Source organism: Phoca vitulina, unplaced genomic scaffold (assembly GCF_004348235.1).
Source record: "Phoca vitulina isolate PV1807 unplaced genomic scaffold, GSC_HSeal_1.0 scaffold60, whole genome shotgun sequence".
Classification (NCBI taxonomy): Eukaryota; Metazoa; Chordata; class Mammalia; order Carnivora; family Phocidae; genus Phoca; species Phoca vitulina.
Window position 1 is genome coordinate 4,533,384 of NW_022589763.1, and position 21,570 is coordinate 4,554,953.

Here is a 21,570-nt window from a genome sequence, read left to right on the forward strand (position 1 = left end):
AGCGTATGTTTTCGCATTGGGAAGAAATGGGAGGTCATTGCCGTCCTTGGAGGAAGAAATGCTTGTTTTGGAAATAAGAGCATCACGTTCCTTGCCCAGCGATGTGTCAGCATGTGTTTGGAGCACATATTGTGTGGGGCGGACGGGTTGGGGGAAGGTCCCACAAAAGGAGAGGGTGCGCGGCACGCTGGCGTCCTTCACGTCCGTCTGTGTGCTTGGCCTTTGCAGGAAGATGAGGATCCGTGTCCTACTGCTGTTGTTCCTGTTTGAGGCCCACAGCCACGCAGCCTCAAGGCCCAACTTCGTCCTGCTGATGGCCGATGACCTTGGCATCGGAGATCCTGGCTGCTATGGGAACAAGACGCTCAGGTGCGGGGACGGGCTTGCTGCGTGAAGAGCTGGGCAGCAGGGACATGAGCTCACAGAGCGCAGAACGCCTACACGTGTCAGAGCCCTTCCGGGCGCACAGGTTCACGTGGGGCTTTACGGAGATGCACACGGGTACGGGCGTTAGGAAGGCGGGTGGGACGCGACCTGTTCGCAGAAGGTAAACCCAGAGGGACCGCTAGAAAGATCTTCATAAGGACTCTTTCTTACTCAGAGATACTGTACTGCTTTCCACCCGTCCTCCTTTTCTCCTTTCCATTGCTTCCCCTCTTTTAGGCAAGTTTGTCTGTTGGGTGCTGGCTCCCCCCACGGCCCCCGTCCCTGCTGGCCACCTCCATGCCTTCTTGCTGTCACCATGAGCAGCCAGCCTGGCCGGGGACAGGTGGCACAGGACAGATGCCAGGTTGGAGCCTGCACAAGTTCTCAAGCTCCAGGGGTCATTGCAGTGGGGGGAGAAGCACAAGGGGAACTGGACTCCGGGACAGAGGAGGGCGTTCTGTGTCTCAGCCGTCCGCACAACACCACGGTCACGACACGTATTTGAAGGGCCCCTTGATTTAAAAAGGAAAGTCGGTCCTTGTCTCATAGGATATTGGCATCAACGCTGCATTTTCTCTTTATAATCATGGGGACACAATGTCATAAACTGCTTCTGAGCCTCATCTTACCCACGATCAGTACAAACCGAATGGCACAAGCTGGGGGAAGAGATCATTAGCTTTTACTAGAATTTCCTTATAAGATCTATGAATAATACTAGCATGTAGCAGGGGGACAGACGCACTGGTGAGTGCTGTGGACGCCGATTGACTGTCACGGCCTCACGCCGGCTCCTCATCTTGTTTTCAACACCACACTGCAGCTTGGGAGAGTGTTGCATTGCTATGTGTCAGGCCAAACAGAAAGCGGGCATCTGTTGTTCTTTTGAGGAGAACGCGGCGTGCACGTGCGTGTCCGTCCCGAGCTGAAGCTTTGCATCAGATTCTGCTTGTCGTGTTTGGAATGTGTGCTCACCTACATTTGTTAGACCTTGAAACACACGGACAAGGATGAGATTTCAATTGGCCACATACGTTTTCCGCCCCACCTTTGGCCTCATTCTGTAAAACGTGTAGATCTTACTTTTGGACGCTTCTCATACCTCTGTTGCTACTAATTTAGTTCCTCTTATCAGAGTCGTGATCATTTCTTAAGTTTTCTTTATCATTTTTTTCACTTTATTATTTTATTAATATTTATTTTTACTTAAAATCAATTAACGTATAGTGTATTATTAGCCTCAGGAGTAGTATTTTCTTTTTAAGATTTTATTTATTTATTTATTTAACACAGAGAGAGAGTACAAGCTGGGGGAGTGGCAGACAGAGGGAATCAGAGAAACAGACTCCCCTTTGAGCAAGGAGCCCAGTACAGGGCTCAATCCCAGCACCCTGGGATCATGTCCTGAGCCAAGGCAGACACTTAACTGACTGAGCCACCCAGGCGCCCCTCAGCGGTAGTATTAGTGACTCATCAGTTGCGTATAACACCCAGTGCTCATCACATCACGTGCCCTCCTTAATGCCCGTCTCCCTTGTACCCCATCCCTCCCCCGACCTCTCCTCCAGCAACCCACAGTTTGTCTTTCCTACAGTTAAGAGTCTCTTATGGTTTGTCTCCCTCTCTGATTTCATCTTATTTTATTTTTCCTTCCCTTCCCCTATGTTCATCTGTTTTGTTTCTTAAATTCCACAGTGGAATATTACTCAGCCATCAAAAAGAATGAAATCTTGCCATTTGCAATGACATGGATAGAACTAGAGAGTATTATGCTAAGTGAAATCAGTCAGTCAGAGAAAGACAAATATGATTTTTAATACTATATGTATTCCTGAATTTCACTGAGATAATAGATAACCTTTCCTACTCAGGTGTTGTAATCAAAATATTTACAGTCACATTTTAACATTCCATTTCTACCAGATCTCGAAAGAAAAAAAAAAAGTGTACACAATCACAGTGAAGAATTCATGTCACAACATACCCCACATCTGTCTTGTTCCATATTGGATTCCAGTTCTTTATGAATTTCATTTTTCATTTTATATTTTGTCAGCTCACACCCCAAAGTAGTCAGGTGTTTCAGTGGGCCAATCTAGGCACGAGGAGGTTTAAGTGAGGTACACAGATTTGGTCTTCTAAGCCTTCTAGATCTTGTGATGGAAGGCAGAAGCACCGTGGAAATGTGGAGTGTGAAATGCATGCACTAAATTCATGGATGGGAGAGCAGGTAGACATGAGCAATGGAATGAAATGACCTTCACCTTCAAGCTGTGCATTAGCAAGGGCTAGTCTGTGTGGGTGCTGGAGCAGGGCCTGCAGGCCATGATGAACAGGATGCGTGCTCCAGCCTCTGGGCCTCTGTGTAGGAGGGAGCAGTTAGCTGTGCTTTCCCTTTATAGTGAGGAGCTGCTGTGATAGGATCTGTGTCCTACCCATGGACCAGGTCCCCTCACGGGACAAGGTTGGTGGTAGGAGGCCCGCGAGAATCCCATCTCTGCCAGGATCTGAAGGATGGAAGGTAGCCAGGCTGGCAGACAGGCAGGGGCTGCGTTCCCAGTGGAAGATGTGGGATGAGAGCTCAGCGTGGTCCCAGAACTGGAAGAGGTTCATTTCTGAATGCCTAGCAAGTGTGGTTTGACACCCCGACAAGATCGGCCAGTCCATTCCCAGAGCAGAGGCACCAGAATGCATCACCCATCCTTCTGGTAGTTTCCCTGGATGATTGAGAGGTGACCCACTATAAAATGCACAGTGGAAACTGCATGTTTCAAGGTCATCATGAATGACATGAGTCTTCTGTTCTAGGACGCCCAATATTGACCGGTTGGCTGAAGGAGGAGTGAAGCTCACTCACCACCTGGCAGCTTCACCCCTGTGCACACCAAGTAGGGCAGCGTTCATGACAGGCCGGTACCCCATCCGATCAGGTAACCCCCGGGCTCCATAGCCATGGCTGTGTCCTCTTGGGGGCATCCCCGACCTCCTCTTTCAATAGATCTTTTGTCCTGCTTCAGGAATGGCATCTGAGTCCCTCGTGGGGGTGTTTATCTTCTCGGCCTCTTCTGGAGGACTTCCCACCAGTGAGATTACCTTTGCCAAGCTTCTCAAGAATCAGGGCTATTCAACAGCTCTGATAGGTATGTGCAGCTGAGGAGGGGGAGTCGAGGGCCTGGGCAGGGCGAGAGGGAGAGGGCATGATAACTGCCTTCTTAAGGATGACATCACTGATAACAGTTTGCACAACTTCACATGGGGAAGAAATGATTTCGATTCTAGATTAAAATGCAGTGCACCTATCTGGGCTATTTGAAAATAAAGATATGTGTCGTTTTGTGTGTGTGTGTGTGTGTGTATGGATGGATGGATAGATAGTTAAATAGATGAGATTGATAGATAATGATGGGTGGATAGATGGATGGACTGATGGATATATGGATATATGGAAAGATAGATGACATAGGTGATAGAGGCAGGAATGGATACATCAGTAGATGAAATGGATAATGGATGGATGATGGATGGATGGATCATGGGTGGATGGATGGATCATGGGTGGTTGGATGGATGGATGGTGGATGGATGGATGGATGATGGATGGATGAATGGATGATGGTTAAATGGATGGATGGATGATGGTTAAATGGATGGAGGGGTGGATGATAGTTTGATGATGGTTAAATGGATGGATGGATGGATGATGGTTGGATGGATGAATAATGAATGGATGAACAATAAGTGGATGGATGGATGATGGATAAATGGATGGAGGGGTGGATGATAGTTTGATGATGGTTAAATGGATGGATGGATGGATGATGGTTGGATGGATGAATAATGAATGGATGAACAATAAGTGGATGGATGGATGATGGATGCACGGATGGATGATGGGTGTGTGATGGGTGGATGGATGGATGGATGAATGGATGATGGTTAAATGGATGGATGGATGGATGGATGGATGCATGGATGGATGATGGGTGTGTGATGGGTGGATGGATGGACGGATGAATGGTTGATGGTTAAATGGATGGATGGATGATGGATGGTGGATGGATGAATAATAAGTGGGTGGATGGATGATGGTTGGATGAATGGATGAATAATAAGTGGATGGATGGATGATGGATGGATGGATGGATGGATGATGTATGGATGAGGGGTGTGTGATGGGTAGATGGATGGATGGAGAGATGGATGGTGGGTGGGTGGATGAATGGATGATGGTTAAATGTAAGGATGGATGATGGTTGGATGGGTGGATGAATGGACAATGGTAAATGGATGGATGGATGATGGTTGGGTGGATGAATAATGAATGGATGAATAATAAGTGGTTGGATGGATGGATGATGGATGCATGGATGGATGATGGGTGTGTGATGGGTGGATGGATAGATGGTAGATGGATGGATGATGGGCAGTTGGATAAATGGATAATGGATGGATGGATAGATGAGACACAGAGATGAGACAGATGATAACTAATAGATTGATAAATAGATAATCGTGAATAGCCATACAGCATACAAAACTACATATACACACTATGCTGTTGAACATTTTCATTTTATATATTAATACTAAAATTGTGTCAGACTTTGTCTCAGTTGACATTCTCATTGATTTTATTCAGTTGATAGGAATGATCCATTCTCCCTTTTTACTTGATAAACATAGGTCTATGCCGGTCATCAGATGACTCCTAAAATCTCTCAAAGAAGCAAAATGACCATTCTCTTTCCTCCCACCTCTTGTCATAAAACCCTCATCATGTTTTTCTTTTGTTAGGCACTCACTAATTTAGTGGTGTAATTAACATTTTGTAAGAAATGTTCATAGATGTTTAAAATAATTGCTGAGTTATGAGTGTGATTTCCTCATGCTTCAGGGGTAGTTTTTTGAGAAAGGATTCATTTTCACTTTTAATATTCAAGGGACAAAACCAAGTTGGTTCTACGACTTTAATTTTAAGGAAATGTCTTTTAAAAACACTTGTGTTTTTCTGTGTATTTTTGTCACCTGCCTATTAATTATGTCAGGTGTTTGCCTTTTGTTTTATTTTGTTATTTTCAGCACTAAGTTACTGTTTTCTGGTAGATTGAGTAGTTAATACCCTGTTGTTTGTGGAAAAGGAAGCGAAACACTGTGGGGTTCTACAGAATAGGAGTTTGGCTAATAAATGTGCAGAGCGATCCCGCTTTTCCGTGTGTGGGAATCAGAAGCTGACATTCAGGTGGGGGTGCTCGTTGGGTCTAAACATATCATCCATTTGTCTTCTCAGGCAAGTGGCACCTTGGGACAAACTGTCACAACAAGACAGACTTTTGTCACCACCCCTTGAGCCACGGCTTTGACTATTTCCATGGGATCCCCGTGACCAACTTGAGGGACTGCAAGCCCGGAGAAGGCAGCGTCTTCAGTGGGGGCATCAGGGTGCTGGTCTTCATCCCCCTTCAGATCATTGCGATCACGCTCCTCACCTTGGCGGTGCTCAAGTTCCTTGGGCTGGTCCATGTGCCCCCCGGGATCTTCGTCTGCCTTCTCTGCCTGGCCGCCATGATACTCGGCCTTCTGGTGTGCTTCCTGCATTACTTCCGGCCCCTAAACTGCTTCCTGATGAGGAACCATGAGATCACCCAGCAGCCCATGTCCTACGACAACCTCATGCAGAGGCTGACAGCAGACGCGGTCCAGTTCATACGACGGTTGGTATCGCCTTTTATCCGGATGCTGCCTGTTGCCACATGGTGCTTGGTGATTTCCATGGAGGCTGGAGAAACAGGGTGGTCCTTCTAGCCACGTTTCCCCTTCCCAGCTGCGGAGATTTCTCCAGCCAGGCTCCCGGGAGGAGGGGTGTGCACAGTGGAATGGCACGTGCAAGGAAGTGTGATGGAGTGGGCTCTCATCCGAGGGGCTCTGCCAGGTGTCCCTTACGTCCTGTGCTTCTGAAGCCAGGCCAGAAAGTGTCTCCCAGATGATCAAAGGGGCTTCAGGTGTCACCACGGTCGTTACTCTTAAAGTGTGCATTGGGTGAGTATAGGTGTCATTCTTGTGACAGAAACAACATAGGAAGTCCAAACAGTCTGTGTAAATTTCTGAGCAGAACAAGTGTATGAGGAGCCTGGGTGGAGCGAATGATCTCGTTTAGGTTGGTTAGGACCCCTTGGGTGCACAGTATTGAGGGTTGCAGTGAGCAAAGGGAATAACCATCCACAGAGGGGTCGATGGCAGTCCCAAGTAGAGACTATCTCAAGAACACCTGCTATCAAAACCAGACAAAACCCTGTTGTTCCATTTGGAACTTTAGAGAAAGGTGGAAATACCATGTGAAAATCAGACACCTGGTTTGTGTGGTCAGTTGCCGGGCACATGCTGAGAACACGAGTTTCTCAGGCACCAAAGACTGGAGACACCCGTGGGTCCAAGCTAAAATGGCAGGAGGAAGGACGTAATGCGGTTCTGGACAGAAGGAGGAGGATTTTAAGCTGGTGGTCCTGCTCCTGAGCATCTGTGGTCATCATGGGCACATGGAGGTACCGTTGAGTTAGTGGTGCCTACGTAAGCCTAACTCTTGGCCTACACAGCCAGAGTAGCCACTGCTCAGGCTTTGTGTTAGCAGAACCCAGAGGTGGTGAGTACTGAGGATTGCCAGTCTTACCTCTCCGAGATTCCGACTGTGGAGTGCTGAGAGAAGGCTTCATGCGCCCGGAGAGGGTCTAAACCCCACGTCTCCTAGGACACTTGGAGAAGTAACTGGAGCATGGTTGGGTTTTTGCAAAAGTCACAACTGTTGTTACGCCTGTAGATTTTTCCACAAGGGGATGCTGCCTTGTGATCGGGTGCAAATCTAAGAACTTTATGAGCTATATATTTTATATCGTCATCTAGGAAGATATACAGAGATGGTTAATAGAAACAAGGTTCTCTTTGTTTTTTTCTAGCAGAGTGATCACTTCTAATACTTTCCATCTTATTGCGCTGTGTTTTATTTTTAAAAAATCTCTCTGGCTGGGACAGTAAATTAATGTCATCACTCAAGAGTGGGGCACAGTCCGCGTAGATGACGAAGCTCTTACCTCGTGGGTTAACCTCGCTGCGTTTTACAAGCAAGCGAACAGCCATTCCAAGATAGGATGGCGCCCTGCAGGATTGCAGACCTGTCCGTCGAAGCTCAAAACCCAAGCAGTGTGCTATTTGCCAAATTTGCTAAAAGAGCTGAACGCTCACCTATTGGCCTGCATCTACCAGCAATCTCTCAGAAACATATGAGAGGAGATGAACAATACGGGGCCCCCTGCAACAATCACAGGGTTCAGGAATCATCCTCGGCGTCCAGATGATTTCCTTCTCTCAAACATGCGGTATTTTGACAGAAATGATTGAATGTGTAGAGAATATGAATATTCAGATGATTGCAAGGCATTTTAATGGGTTCCTCAGCACGTGACTTTGGGAGGGGACCAAAAGCAATTTGGTCGTAAGGGCCTTGAAGCCTGTGCAGTTGATCTTGATGATGTGGAGTTTCTGTAGTTTTGCGGCAGAACTAGAGATTTAAGACGTAGCAACACCACAGTTGAACCTTGTGGTTATCAAGTTACTACAGGAGGGTTTATCCTTCACAACAGGTGGTTCCAGAGGAAATGCCTATTGCGAATGTTGGCACAGCATGTGCATGGTCAGTATTAGTGAAAATACCGCATTTTTGTGTACCGTGTTGCTATTCACAGAAAGCTTTCTCCCTACGTCACCTGAAGATGCAAAGATCGAAAGCATCTGGGTAAAACCATCCTTGGCTACATTTGTCATCTTGTGTGATGTGTGATATCTGATTCAGGCCATGGGATAGCCACGTATCTTGAGAATCTCCTCAATATGTCACCAAAGAAACATAACAGTATTTGCAAAAAAAAAAAAAATAGTATTTTGAGGTTCTGAAGACGCATTTGTAAGTGTTGTGTCATGGCCAGCATATCCTGAATAATGTAGGCAGGTCTTTACCACCTTTGTGTGAGAAACGGATTCAGACTTAGGAGCAGAAGGAAAATGACCAAAAGCGATGACAGTGCTTGTGAAATTCATGCATTAACATAAAAGACTGTTTGGGGGTGCACAGTTCCCATGCAATTCCTACGTCGAGAGTAGTGAGGAAGATGATTTAAACTCTTACTTCTAAAATTTATCTTCTTTCTCTAAGCCTCGTCTCTGGAACGACTGATACTGCAGATGTTCACGTGAGGTATGGAGTTGTGGATGGCAAGGGCGTGAGGCAAAGATGCTTCGTTGGTGGGTGATGCTCTCACATGAGGTCTCCTTAGCCAAATTTGCTGCAAATGTGCCCCTGGAGTAAAGTGCACACTTCTGCGTTGAAGAGAGCAGTGGTTTGGAATATATCACCGTGCACTCCATGGTGCCTCCTCCTAGTTTACTCTTAGGGATAAAATTTATCTTGGGGAGTTGCTTCTATGGGGAAGCTAGATAATTAGCTCACCACACCATATGTTATGAGCTGTATCGTAATGCAACAGACAGGTGATCCTTAATGCAATTTAGTTAGCGATAAGTCTGTGTTGCTCTTACAGGCAGGAATGAACTGTGGATTTCTAAGAGATTCCCAACCCTCTCTCTGTGTCCTGAGTGAAGGATCCTGCAGCCACCCGGCTTGCTCCCTTGGCCATCGGTCTCTTCCGGGCTCTGTAAATCAGAGCCAGCTCGGGTGCATGGTGCAAATGGCGGCTCAGCTTGGGACATGTTCAAGTGTAAGTGACCCTTGTGGAGTGCTTGTGCATGACCCGCTAGGGACTGGAGATACACACGTCACCGGGACACATTTCACCACCCACATCACCTCCTTCTTGTTACGAAACATCCATACGAGATGGGAAAAAGAGATGTCTTCTGGTGGAGGAATTTGAAGCTCCACACTTTGGAGTGAAAAGTCAAAGCCCTATGGTAATAGTACAGGCTGGATCAAAAAGCACAGCAAAATGTCTGTGAAGGCTGTTTTTCTCAGTCGGAGTGGACCATGAAGACTGCCGACTTACCGCTTAGGTCTGAGTACAGAGGAGGTGGAAGAAGACCAGGGAAATTTACAGGTGGAAGCGGAAGAGTCCTGGTCTCATGCCCCAAAAGTAGAACGCACCCTGATAATTCTCACGGGAGCTCTGATGTCCGTATCCTCATTACCATGGAGATGGAGAGGTATTTGCTTATTCTGAAAAGAAATCAGAGGCCGTACAGGAACAGGTGAATTCAGCGAGTTAATTTTATTCACAAAGTAGTTTTTCTTTCGCGTAATTGGTCAAGGCCACATTTTAAAAGGTTAATGGCAGTGTGTAGAATGCGAGCCGCGTTTCACATCGTCCTCGGCAGAGCGAGGTGAACCTTGGTCACTCTGCAGCACGAGGAGCCGGAAATGTTGGCCCCTTTCCTCCCCAGATACATCGAAAACAGTGCTTCGTGGCTAGGAACAACATTTAAGTTGAAAGAAACCGCTCTCTTTTTCTCTGCGATATACAGATGTTCAGGCTGAAGAGGATGTTTTCAAGGATGATAGCTTTATACGCACCCATGTGATTTGTGTAGTTTATGATCTCCAGTGACTGGATTCATAAATTCCCATGAACTTTACCGCAAGTGTTCTGTTGTCCAGGCCCCCACGTTAAACACGTATTGAACAAATTCAGGATGTGTTCCATATGCATGGAACATATTCAACGTCAGCACATGTGTATTCTAAGAGGTTGTCAGTAGAAGTGAGATAAATGCTAGTAACTTTCAGTTACGCTTAGGATGGGATATGTCTTGGACCTTCAGCACTGAAGAGAACAAATCCACAATTTGGAAAAGAGCTACAGTTCTATTTTTAATCACTGACTTCCCGGAGTGGTAAGATCTCATTTTTGCGACTTTAACAAAGCCCGATCCCTGACCGGTCCCCAGAGGGAAGTGAGCACGCCGTGGGAATGATGGAAAGTACGAGTCGTGGGGGGACATGGCGTTGCCATGCAGAGATTATGCCCTTACTGGAGGGTCGTGATCATGAGCTCCCTCTGCCGTGTCCTGTGCTCTGTAGCTCTACAGCAAATCGAGACTTGCTCCTGCAAACATGGTTGGTGTCATCATAATGCCCTAAAACCTGGGACAGCTGATAAATGTATCATCGGAAGACCTGACCTTTTTTCCTGTCCTGCTGCCATCGATGTTTGGCACCGTCGGAATCCTGAAATGCATTTACAGGGTACCTTCAACCTAGCCTTTCACATCTGCAGCCAGACCGTGGTGTAAGTGGCCATAATGAATGGCTGTGATTCGGCCCAAAGCATGTTCCGAAGAAGGGGATCGTGGGAGGACTTTATTAGTTTCAATAAGCGTTTAAGCCAGAAAGGGATAGGGGTGATATTGATCTTTAATTCACGGTGAGAAAAGTGCATCAGATTAACAATTAAGGGCAATTCTACAGGGACACATGCACACGTGTTCACCAGTGGAAAGGTTAAGTAATTAAAGAATTGTCTCGCTCGGTAAGGGTAGATGCCCCTCGATTGGCCTCTACCGTGCATGGGTCACCAGGAGACAGGTTTCGGAGTGGAGGGGATCTTTGGCTCTTTGGACAAGCCCCCATTCCAGGCCGAACACGCCGCAAGCTGTATGAAGTTGTGGAGGGATGCTAGCTTTTCGTGATTCTGCATCCCGATCCGTGTCATTCCTAACTGAATGGGGCGTGGATAAAGCACTTTCAGACCCCCCTTTTTCCATCAAACACACAGATCTCTTTTATGCTCTGGGGGTCGTGACCTAAACTGGAAATCGGGAAGCATGAGCTTTTGGATGTCGGGCATGGGAGCGCGCAGGTTCACGGGGGTCCAGGCTGATGACGAAATTAGGGATGGGTGGTATGGGTCTTGAGGCCCCAGGGAACGGGACGTGGTTCAGCTCTTTCAGGGTGGTGAACGGCTATCCCACAGGGACGCAGGCTGGTGTTGCTCACTTCCCACTCTGCTGACTTTCCCAGAGAAAGCAGAAACGCCTGTTTGCGAGAGGGAACTATTTGGAGGAAACTTCCCAACGTTTTTGATATTAGCTTGTTTTTTTTTTAGCACTCAGAACCCCTGTTGAATGAATGAATTGCTGTCCTCTCTGCCCCTTAGCATAGACCCCAGTTTGACTCAGTTCCCATGCTCATCTATTCAGGTCCTTCCTGGGCTTTCTCCCCATCCCCAGGCTGAGTGTGAACCTCAAGAGTAGACAATCTGTCTGGTATTGTCTGTCTGAATCAGGACAGTTATTCCTAGCAGGACAGATTTACTCTGATGGGGTGGATATACTCTCCTGTTCTTTTCTTTTTTTCCCTTGGAGGGTCCATCTAAGGAGGCTCTCTGCACCCTTTTAGGATGCTCTTCTAGTGACGTCAAAGACACGTGATTGATTTTCCAAAGGCACCTTGGAAAATGCATCTCCTTCCTCAGAATCTCATTTCCTATTACAACAATTCTAATTGTTTCTTAGTTCCTATTACCTAAACGACAGGGAAACTATCTATCTATCTATCTATCTATCTATCTATCTATCTATCTATCTATCTGTTTTCTGCATATGCTCAGTATCTTGCACTCTCTCGGTTCAGAAAATGAATGAATGCATGCTAGGAAATTTACAACCAGAACCAGCAAAGGATCCTTCCTGCACCTGTTGTATGATGGGGCGTGTGGGTGGCTTCAGGTATTTGCATTCAGATCACAGTGGGTTTGGGGAGCGGGCATCGCAGGTGGTGATTGATGGGTTCAGAGTCCGGCATCCTTGGTGGCTGAAAAGCCCTCGAATCTAACGTGAGACTACGGAGCCACAGACAAGGGTGAGCATGCACAATCCTTGCACAGAGATCCAGCGTGAGCAAAGACTGAAATCAGGCTGCTTTTTATTTTTACTTTTTAATTTTTTTAATATTTTATTTATTTATTTGACAGAGAGGGAACACAAGCAGGGGGAGCGGCAGAGGGAGAAGCAGACTCCCCGCGGAGCAGGGAGCCTGATGCGGGGCTCGATCCCAGGACCCTGGGGCCACTGAGCCACCCAGGTGCCCCTCAGGCCGCTTTTTAAACTCTACTTACACAGACCAGGGTGTCCATTTCATCTTTTTTGGGAGGAGAGGGTTGCTTTCTTATTTTTCTTCTCTTCGTTTTTATTTTTAAAATGTCTTTCCATTTTTCTGTGGCTCCAAGAGTAACATGTGAGGCTCTAAAAATTGAAGAAGAATAGAAGTGTGTAAAGTAAGAAGTTGAAATCGTTGCTGGTCTTCACTCCTTCACACTAAGGACTTGCCTTCCCCAATCCAAGATGTAGCAAAGGCCGTGTGTTACTGCTATCTTTCTGGGCTTCTTTGCACATCTATGGGCTTTCATTTTAGTTTAGTTTTAAAAGATTTACATATTTATTTTAGAGAGAGAAAGAGAGTGAGTGGGGGAAAGGGACAGAGGGAGAGAATCTCAAGCAGACTTCGTGCTGAGCACAGAGCCCAGTGTGGGGCTTGATCTAACAACCCCGAGATCACGACCTGAGCTGAAACCAACAGTCAGATGCTCAATTGACTGAGCCACCCAGGTGCCCCGATGGGATTTTAGTTTAAAGATTATTTTGATTTAGGGGCACCTGGCTGGTTCAGTTGGTAGAGCATGCGACTGTTGATCTTGGGGTTGTGCATTCGAGCCCTACACTGTGTTTAAAGTTGACTTAAAATATTAAAAAAAAAATTTGGATCAGGGACGCCTGGGTGGCTCAGTCAGTTAAACGTCTGCCTTCAGCTCAGGTCGTGATCCCAGGGTCCTGGGATCGAGTCCCGCATCGGGCTCCCTGCTCAGTCAGGAGTCTTCTTCTCCCTCTCCCTCTGCCTGCCCCTCCCCCTGCTTGTGCTCGCTCTCTAATAAATAAAATCTTTAAAAAATATTCTGATTTATTGAATGAATAATTTGGGGGGCTCTGTGTAATAGAACTTGTGCTTCTAGCTCACCAGGTGAATAGCCAGGACAGGTGTCTGCCATTGTCATCTGTGTGAGTATGCACGGGGATAGGTCGGACACCAACATGTTTGCGGAGAGCGTTGGGGTGCTGACCCGCTGCACAAACCCCTGGAATCCGCCTCTCTCCGGGAGCAAGTTCTGACCCTGCCAGCTTGAGATGCGATCTGGTGGCAGGACCCGGCAGAGCTTACCTTTAGGTTTTAGTCGCTAGGACCGTGTCAGCGGATGTACTTCCAGTGGATGCGCAGTGCGTGGACAGAACAAAGAAATAGCCGGGTTGTGTACACATCGGTGTGGTGTTCACGGTGGTGGCCGACGCCAGTCAAGTTGGGACCTTGGTGGCATAAAAACGGTCAAGCCCTCGGATGAGGGATATTCTGTTCGAGAGCTTCGTGGCAGACAGGAAAAAGATAATAATAATGGCTTCACCATCCCCTTGAGTATGTTTTCAGTCTGTGTTCATAGGACGTCAGTCTTGTGATCCTCAGATTGAAATGATTACAGGTTGCTAGGAAGCAGCTTCCTTCGGCATTTTTCACAAATAGCGCGGAGGCACGGAGCAGCAGAAAGTTCAGTCTTTTCCCAGTGGCAATAAATTTCCAAAAGCGTTGTTTACTGAATAGCTCCGGCGAATAACACAGGACTTGAGCTGTTCATGGGAAATCTCCCGCCCACCGACTCGATGAAGTGTCATGGAGTTTTCAAGGTCATAGGAAAGGGAGACCCAGACCTCCTCCATCAGCCTGACCTGCTCTCTCCATCGGGAAGGATATTGCTCAGTGAGAATTCCCTCACCGGAGAGCAGGCTGTCTGTCAGTCACAGCCCAGGGTGTGTGCAAGGCTGCCGAGGATTTATGGGTGTGTAGCCCACGTTCCCGTGCACTGTCCACCGGACCTGTGTTCCTGGATGGTCAGTCTTTGCTGTGCAGTCCTTTGCAAGCTGATACGCGTCTGTGCATTTTCCAGGATTGTTGGTGCATCTAAAACCTCGTCACTGTGCTTGGACTCCCAGGACCTTGGCTGGTACCCATAGTGTCTAGCCTGCTCAATGAAAAATGGCTCTGTAGAGAGATGATAGAGACAAGCATTCTATAAATACGCACAGTGTTAGGATGAACGCAGGAACGGCCTTCTCCCCTTCCACGGAGGGTCTGCGTACATTGCAGGACAGGAATCCCACTCTACGGCTTGGCTTGAACGCCCCTACTGGCCTGACGGCTCTCAACTACCATGGTCATGAACGGTGTTTATGTCAGGCTCCCTCGTTTGCTTGGTGGGCGGACTTGGTCATCTATTTGTTCATTCTGGGCTCATATTTCAAAATGCCTCCAACTTGGGATCCTGCCAGGGAGGTCGATGGCGGGCTCTTTCTTCTTCTTCTTCTGTTTATTTATTATTTTTTCGGAAGCTCTTGGGCACACGACGCCTCTTCGTTCTCAGCACATTCTCTCAGACACATCCCGTATCACCAGCTCTGATCACATACATGGTCAGAAGGTTGAATTTTTAAGCCACCTGATCTATTTTCCTTAAATCTAGAAATAAGCAGGAGAGCAGAGGAGGGTGACATTGTAACCGTAGGTCATGTAACTGTCTATTTGGGAACAGCGTCACTGCATGTTGATTTGGGGGAATCTAAGCCGGTTTTTAGAGCCGTAGTCTGCTTCTTGAGAAGCAGCTGCCTTGTGTCCAGGTGTGAGTAAACCTCCCCAGGATGACTCGGAAGGGGGCCGCACTGGCTGGCCTCCTGTAAGGCAGAGGTCCGTGCCCTATCACGGCTTAGCGTCACTTCTCCCAGGGTCTTGGAAGGCATCTGCACTTAGAAGCACCCAGAGCGATGCGTTGTGTGCAGACCATCAGCTCGGATGACAACCCCAGTGGGTCCGTCTGAATGTGAACGCATCTTCTTTCCTTTCTGAAAATTAATGGGGACAAGTCATGGTTGACTAGATGTCTAGGGTTTGGATTCTCATGCAAATTCTACTTTATGTGGAGATGTGGCATAGACTACATGCAAGGTTTTTGCTTGTTTGCTGGTTGGGTTTTGGTGGGGTATTTTTTGTGTATTTGTTTATTTTTGGTCTTTTCTAGTTAGTTGTGAAACAATAACAGTGCCGCTTCCTTGTATATTCTTGTAAAAAGGGAAAGCGACAGAATCCAACATAAGCCCTACGACTCTAAAGCGCCATACAGATGATTTACAGTAACTGGCTCAATTTGATCTTGAGCCAGCAGGGACCTGGCTCATTCAAAGTTGATGTTTTAGGCTTATGTTCTGTTTAAAAGGCAAGGGGAACATCAGTGCAAGGAACAGCCTTCCATGTAAAGTGTGATAAGCAGCAGGTCTGAGCACTGACCCCGTAAGGTGCTGTATGGGCTGGACGCACCCAAGCTACATGCACATGAATGCATTAAAAATGCATTTAGCAAAGCATGCATTCATTCATCAGAGCTTAGCTTGTTAGTGTTGTGATACCCAGTTCTAACTTTGAAATGTTTTCGTTATCGTGAGGACTTAAGGAACCCAAATAAATATGTAAAAGCATCATTGATTTCATGAAATAGATTATTTCTTGAGAGCTCTTGCTGGCTGGCAAAGATGATGAACAGAGGGGACAGTCCCTTCGAAATGATCAGAGATTTCTGACTTAAGAGTTCATATCTTATGTACATATGTGCCCATACCAACAGGTGTATATTTGTACATGTATATATGTACCTACTCTAATAATATGTAGGTGTGTTGTGTACACACATACGCAGCTGTACGAATATATATATATGTTTATGTGTGTGTATATATACCCATACTAATGATAACGATGAACATTAACGATCTACATTAATGATAATGTAGGCATATACGTGTACACATATATACTAATATATAGATGTATTTGTGTGTGTATATATTTATACACACAGCTATACTAATATATGTTATTTGCATGTGTGTGTATACATATATATAAACCTATACTAATTATATGTATAGGTATATGTGTGTACAATCTATGTGTACACACATGTATGTTAATAACATATATAGGTGTACATGTCTATGTCTCTGTGTACGTATATCCCTATATTAATAGCACATATAGGTGTATGTGCATGTATATGCCCATATAAACCCAGCCCTATACTAATATATATAGGTGCACAGTGTATCTTTGTGTGTATATGGGTATACATATGAATATAGGTACATAGAAGTATGTGTTATATATGTAGGTGTATATATCATGTATGTGTTTTGTATGTACATGCATGGATGTACATACATGCATGTACATACATTACTATGTGTAATACTACCTACTCTAGAGCACCTTTTGCTCCAACCACATTGCACTGATGCATCCCTGCAGTGCTGGGAGTCCTGGGTGGACCTGAGGAAGCTGGGAGAGCTGATGCAGGGTTTCATCGACTAACACAGTTTACTGAGCTTACGCTCCTTGGCAGTCACCGTGCTGGTCCCTGCCGCCCCGAGATGTCTGTGACATGCCCCAGCTCACGGTCTAGTGGGACAAGGAAAGCACGTAAGGGATTCGTGGGTAGTGCATCTGATGCTCTAGTAGAAATGGCATTGGGCCACCCATCTGTTCCGTTATTCACTGCATTTGTGCCCCAGCAGCCTTCAGAAGGGCACTTAGGCAATGGTCCTGTTTAGACGGAAAGGCATTTCTGACGCTCTCCTGGACTAATGTGAAATTTGAACCGGTTACATAAAACCAAAGTGCATCAGCTAAGTGCATTTCTCAGAGATTGGCACAGTGCAAAGAGGATGGGATGTAAGTTGTTGACCCCTCTCAGCAGACCTGGGCAAAAACACCCAGACCTTCCCACACTCACCAGGCTCATGACTGTTGTCACAAGGCCCACCCATTGACAATGACTTACAACTCTCCCCCAGCTGTGTGTTCTCACCCATTACAGCACGGGATGTTTTGATACACTCTGACTTAAGAAATGCTTTTGCAATAACCTGAGACTCTTTATAGATCGGGGCTAGTTCAAAGAATGTTCCATGTAACTTCCAAAACGTCAGTGTTGACAGTTGAACATTTATTCTAGGAGACTTGCTCGGTTGTAGAAGGTGGACAATATGGCGAACAGTTGAGTTGGCATTAGATGGGTAGATAGGTGTTGCCGTAAGAAGTCAAGAAATGGGTGTTTACTAGGCAATAGCTTATCTGTGTGTGTGTGTGTACATATTCCAAAGAGAATACGCGTTTGAAGGCCCATGAGTTCCTACTAATCACCGTATAGAGAAGGAAGAATAGAATTCAAGGGCAAAGTAGGCCATTCCCACGACATTCTGTCCAGAGTTGTGTCCACGGGGAATGTGTCGAGAAAATAGCGCTTGAGTCTGCTGACCCGGACAAGGTGACCATGAGTCTTCTCTTCATAGGTACGCCGTGGACACTTCCATTTCTCCAAATAAAAGTGATGTCTCCAGTATTAGACATCACCTGGTGGGGCTTTCTGACTTTTCAGATGGCATCACGTCATACTAGTTTGATGGTGATGGGAACGGAGGTGCACATGCTCATATTGCTCTGAAATTCTCTCCTCTGGCAGGAACGCTGAGACGCCGTTCCTGCTGGTCCTGTCATACCTCCACGTGCACACGGCCCTCTTCTCTTCCAAGGACTTCTCCGGCAAAAGCAAACACGGTGCTTACGGCGACACTGTCGAGGAAATGGACTGGGGCGTTGGTATGTGTGTCTTTCTCTTCTGTATGTGCTCACGGTGGGCCCGAGTCTTCTTCCTTCTCCCTCACGTCCTGTGAAGGTCCATCTCTGGGCCCCGTGCCTTTATAGACAGCAGATGGGTTTCTGTGTTTTTCAGAAAGGTAACGAAACACTAAGTCAGAAAGATAAATGGAATATAAACAGCATCTTCAGCCCCTAGTGCATGGTTGAGGTAGCAGGGGCTCATCGGAGGGGAAGACTGGGTCTGGGGGCCGACGAACACAGGTTAATGGAGAAAAGGAGCCCACGCACTGTTAGTCTTTCTCCTCACGGGGCCTGTTAACAATGGAATGTGCGCAACGCTGTGTCTTCCGCAGCGTTGTTAGATAAGTGGCAGGTTTGGGGTTGCAGAAGACCACGGGCATGCACAGCCGTGGCACGCCGCTGCGGGGTCTCCTGGCGATGCCGTTCTGTTTGGCGCCGGAACCCACTGTTTGCGTCTTCTAGGGCCAGTGTTCTGTGGCCGCCTGTCAGGACGCCAAGATTGTCTCATTCTTTGTGTCCTGTCTCCTCCTTCCTAAGCAGATTGCTCTCTTCCTGAAAAACGTGCCATTGTTTTTCCAGAGGTGCTGGGAAGACTTATTATTTAAAAAAAAAAAGTGTCCTCTCCATCTCCATGAGATCATCAGGACCCTGCTGTCTTTGCTTCTCTCTGGCAGAGCTGAGCGATGTCGGGTCTGTTCTGTAGCGTGCAGGGGAAGCAAGGCAGGGGAACACCTAGGGGGCTCTGAACTCGTCACTCAGCGCCTGTCTTTGCCGGTGACATGCTCTCTTGTGTGGACATTGTGCAGTCCCTGGGGACAAAAGGGCACACCGTTGTCTAAATGTCACCAGCCCATAGGTTGCTTAGGATTTTCAGGTGTTTCTTTTCTTTTCCTCTTTTTTTTTCCTTCTCTCATTCTTCCTCCTTTTCTTCGTGTACCAAATTAATAGTTTTTAACTCTTTCATCTAGATGTTTTGGAAATAACCTGATCATTGCCAAGGAGCATTCTTTTTTTTTTTTTTTTTGGTTGGTTGGTTTGTTTTAAGCTGCAAATTGAATGTGATGCTCTTAGCCTACTCTGGTGATGACAAGAACAAGTTTTGGTTTGTTTCGTTTTGCTGAATCTCGGAAGCAGCACCGTCTTAAGAAACAAGAGGACAGGACCCTTGTGCTAGCTTCTAGCTCTCCATCTACAGAGTCTGTGAATTGGAGGATGTCTTAAGTTTCTAGGCTTCAGGTCTGTCATCTTTACATGAAGAATTCAGATGAGGCAAGTCCTTGGTTTTTCTTCTCCGGGGTTCTGTGATTCTGTAGAAGAACAAAAAGGGAGTCCCTGTGACGCAACATTCCCCTTCACGAGGTTTACAGAACAGATGCATGTACTAGGGCTCTCCCATACACCAGGATGAGCCTGCCTCTTTTCGTTCTTGCTTCTTTAAATGTTGCATGTGAATCCCTGTACGTTTTCCACACCTTCGCGGTGTGAGTCAGTAGAATATTTCATCTCCTTGATGAGTGTTATATTTTAAGTAACAGGTTTCTTAGATGCCTCGAAGACGTCTGTGGACTAGCACGTGAGCTCATGCTGGTCTCATCAAGCAGACTGATTAATTTTTATTTCATTATCATGCCACACATGCATGCCCTGACTCATTAGCAAGTCTGACTTTCAGTGTTTTCCTACTCCGGGTCCCCTCTAGAACAAAACAGAGAGTGTTTTTCAGTCTTTGAGATCTGCGTTAGAACCTGATGTCCCATTTGTAGATGATTCTGTGCTTTTCTTTTTGCCAAAAAATGAAATCCTCCCCCTAAGCCATGACGTTAATTTCTCGGGATGTTTCTGCTGTTTTACCCATCCAGTACATCTGAGCGTTTCGAGGAACATCCCTTCTTTCCAAGAAAAGCCTTTCCTTATGAGGCTGAGGGGACTGCAGTGTTCTCAATAATTACATAATAAAATAAAATGGGGATATTTGCTTAAAAATGATGCATCTTGCAGGAAAGGCCCCTGAGAGAGGAGCGGAGAGCTGCAGAGGGCACGTCTCAGCCATTCGGAGCATTTTCTTTCAAAATTGTTGGATGCAGCCTAATTACATGGAGCCTAACTTTCTCCACTGCAGGGTTCTCTGAACCTAGAAAGGCATAGTCACAATAGAAGCACCTTTACTACTTAATTGTGCTCCAGGGCCATTCCCATGCCACGTCCTTGTGTTTATTGCCTTATTCCTAGCTGTGTGATGGTGCTGTCTTGCATGGTTATAGTCACTGATGGAAGTGAGCAGGTAGCTTTGGAGTGAGGACCACAGAAGGGGTCCTGCCGAGACACCACGTGGGTGGCTCACACCCTGGATCTAGAATCCCTCTAAGTAACCCGCGGGGTTGTTATCCTTCTTTCATAATCTCAGTGACTGCGGGCTCAGGGAGTGCCCCACACCAAGCCCTGGAGCCTGCACGCATTCCCTCCTTTGTGCTGTGGGTCATCGTTCCAGCAGGTGGTATGCTCCTTGTCTCCATTCTGCAGGTAAGGCAGGTGAGGGTTGCTGAAGGCTGATGCACCTGCCGGCCTCAGGTGTAGTACTTACAGAATTAATGCAAGGGATGAGCAGGAACCCGAATGCAGGTGTTCTCATAGAGCGTGAAGGCTGCTGCACCTGGTTCCACCACTCTCCCTGGAACGAGAAAGGCCTCCTCATGAGCGCTGGATGGTCAGCAATCAATCAGAGGGATAGCGCTCATTCCTGCATTACTCAAATTTGTTGAATACTGTGTGCCTAATTTTCTTTTCTTTTTTGGAGGGGGAGTGTAATCATGACGAGTCCCTTGATGTAAGGGAAGGTAGTAGCCACAGAGGGATCGAAGATTCTTCCAGGAGATCTTAAAATAACACAGCGTGGAAAGTGATGAATGAGTGTCCCAGCGAAGATGCAGATAAGCTGCTTGAGAGTTTGGAGAGGGGATGGACGGGCATACAGGGCCAGTGGACACAGCCCACCATGTCATTTCAGCAGGATAGCCCCACCGTCGAATCCTGGGGGCAGTAGGGGCACCGTTGCAAAGTGCGATTTTCAATCCCAAGTAATTCTGAAGCCGTAGAGATTTGGAGAGGAACAAACGGCCAAAATCACAGCGTGTTCAAATGTGCACCGAGTATCTTGGGGGCATGCCATCCTAGCTGTTTTTCTTCTCCCGGAAATGGAGTGATATTTACTTGAGATCTGTGAATGGGAACGGGGCAGAGGGAGCAGGTGGAGGGATGGAGGTGGTTGCTGTCCCTGGTTTCTTCTCTGTGGCTTGTACCGATCCAGACGATACCTCCAGAAGCATGGAGGGATGTAGGCAGAGGGATAAGTTACTGGACTCTGTCTGAGCTCTGTTCTGCTTGGA

The 21,570-nt window shown here is 46.8% G+C and overlaps 1 protein-coding gene across 7 annotated transcripts in view; it reads left to right on the forward strand.

Moving 5' to 3' along the window:
- Nucleotides 1–21,570, forward strand: part of STS (steroid sulfatase) — a 548,358-nt gene that overhangs the window by 78,009 nt on the left and 448,779 nt on the right. For all 7 annotated transcript variants that reach the window (XR_004297752.1, XM_032391161.1, XM_032391165.1 and 4 more), the window contains 5 exons: nt 229–369; nt 3,235–3,356; nt 3,444–3,566; nt 5,714–6,137; nt 18,030–18,166. Coding sequence is in view for 6 of the 7 variants with exons in the window: in XM_032391161.1 (XP_032247052.1) it covers nt 229–369; nt 3,235–3,356; nt 3,444–3,566; nt 5,714–6,137; nt 18,030–18,166 (947 nt within the window). In the remaining variant the exon portion in view is untranslated. The remainder of the gene's footprint in view (nt 1–228; nt 370–3,234; nt 3,357–3,443; nt 3,567–5,713; nt 6,138–18,029; nt 18,167–21,570) is intronic.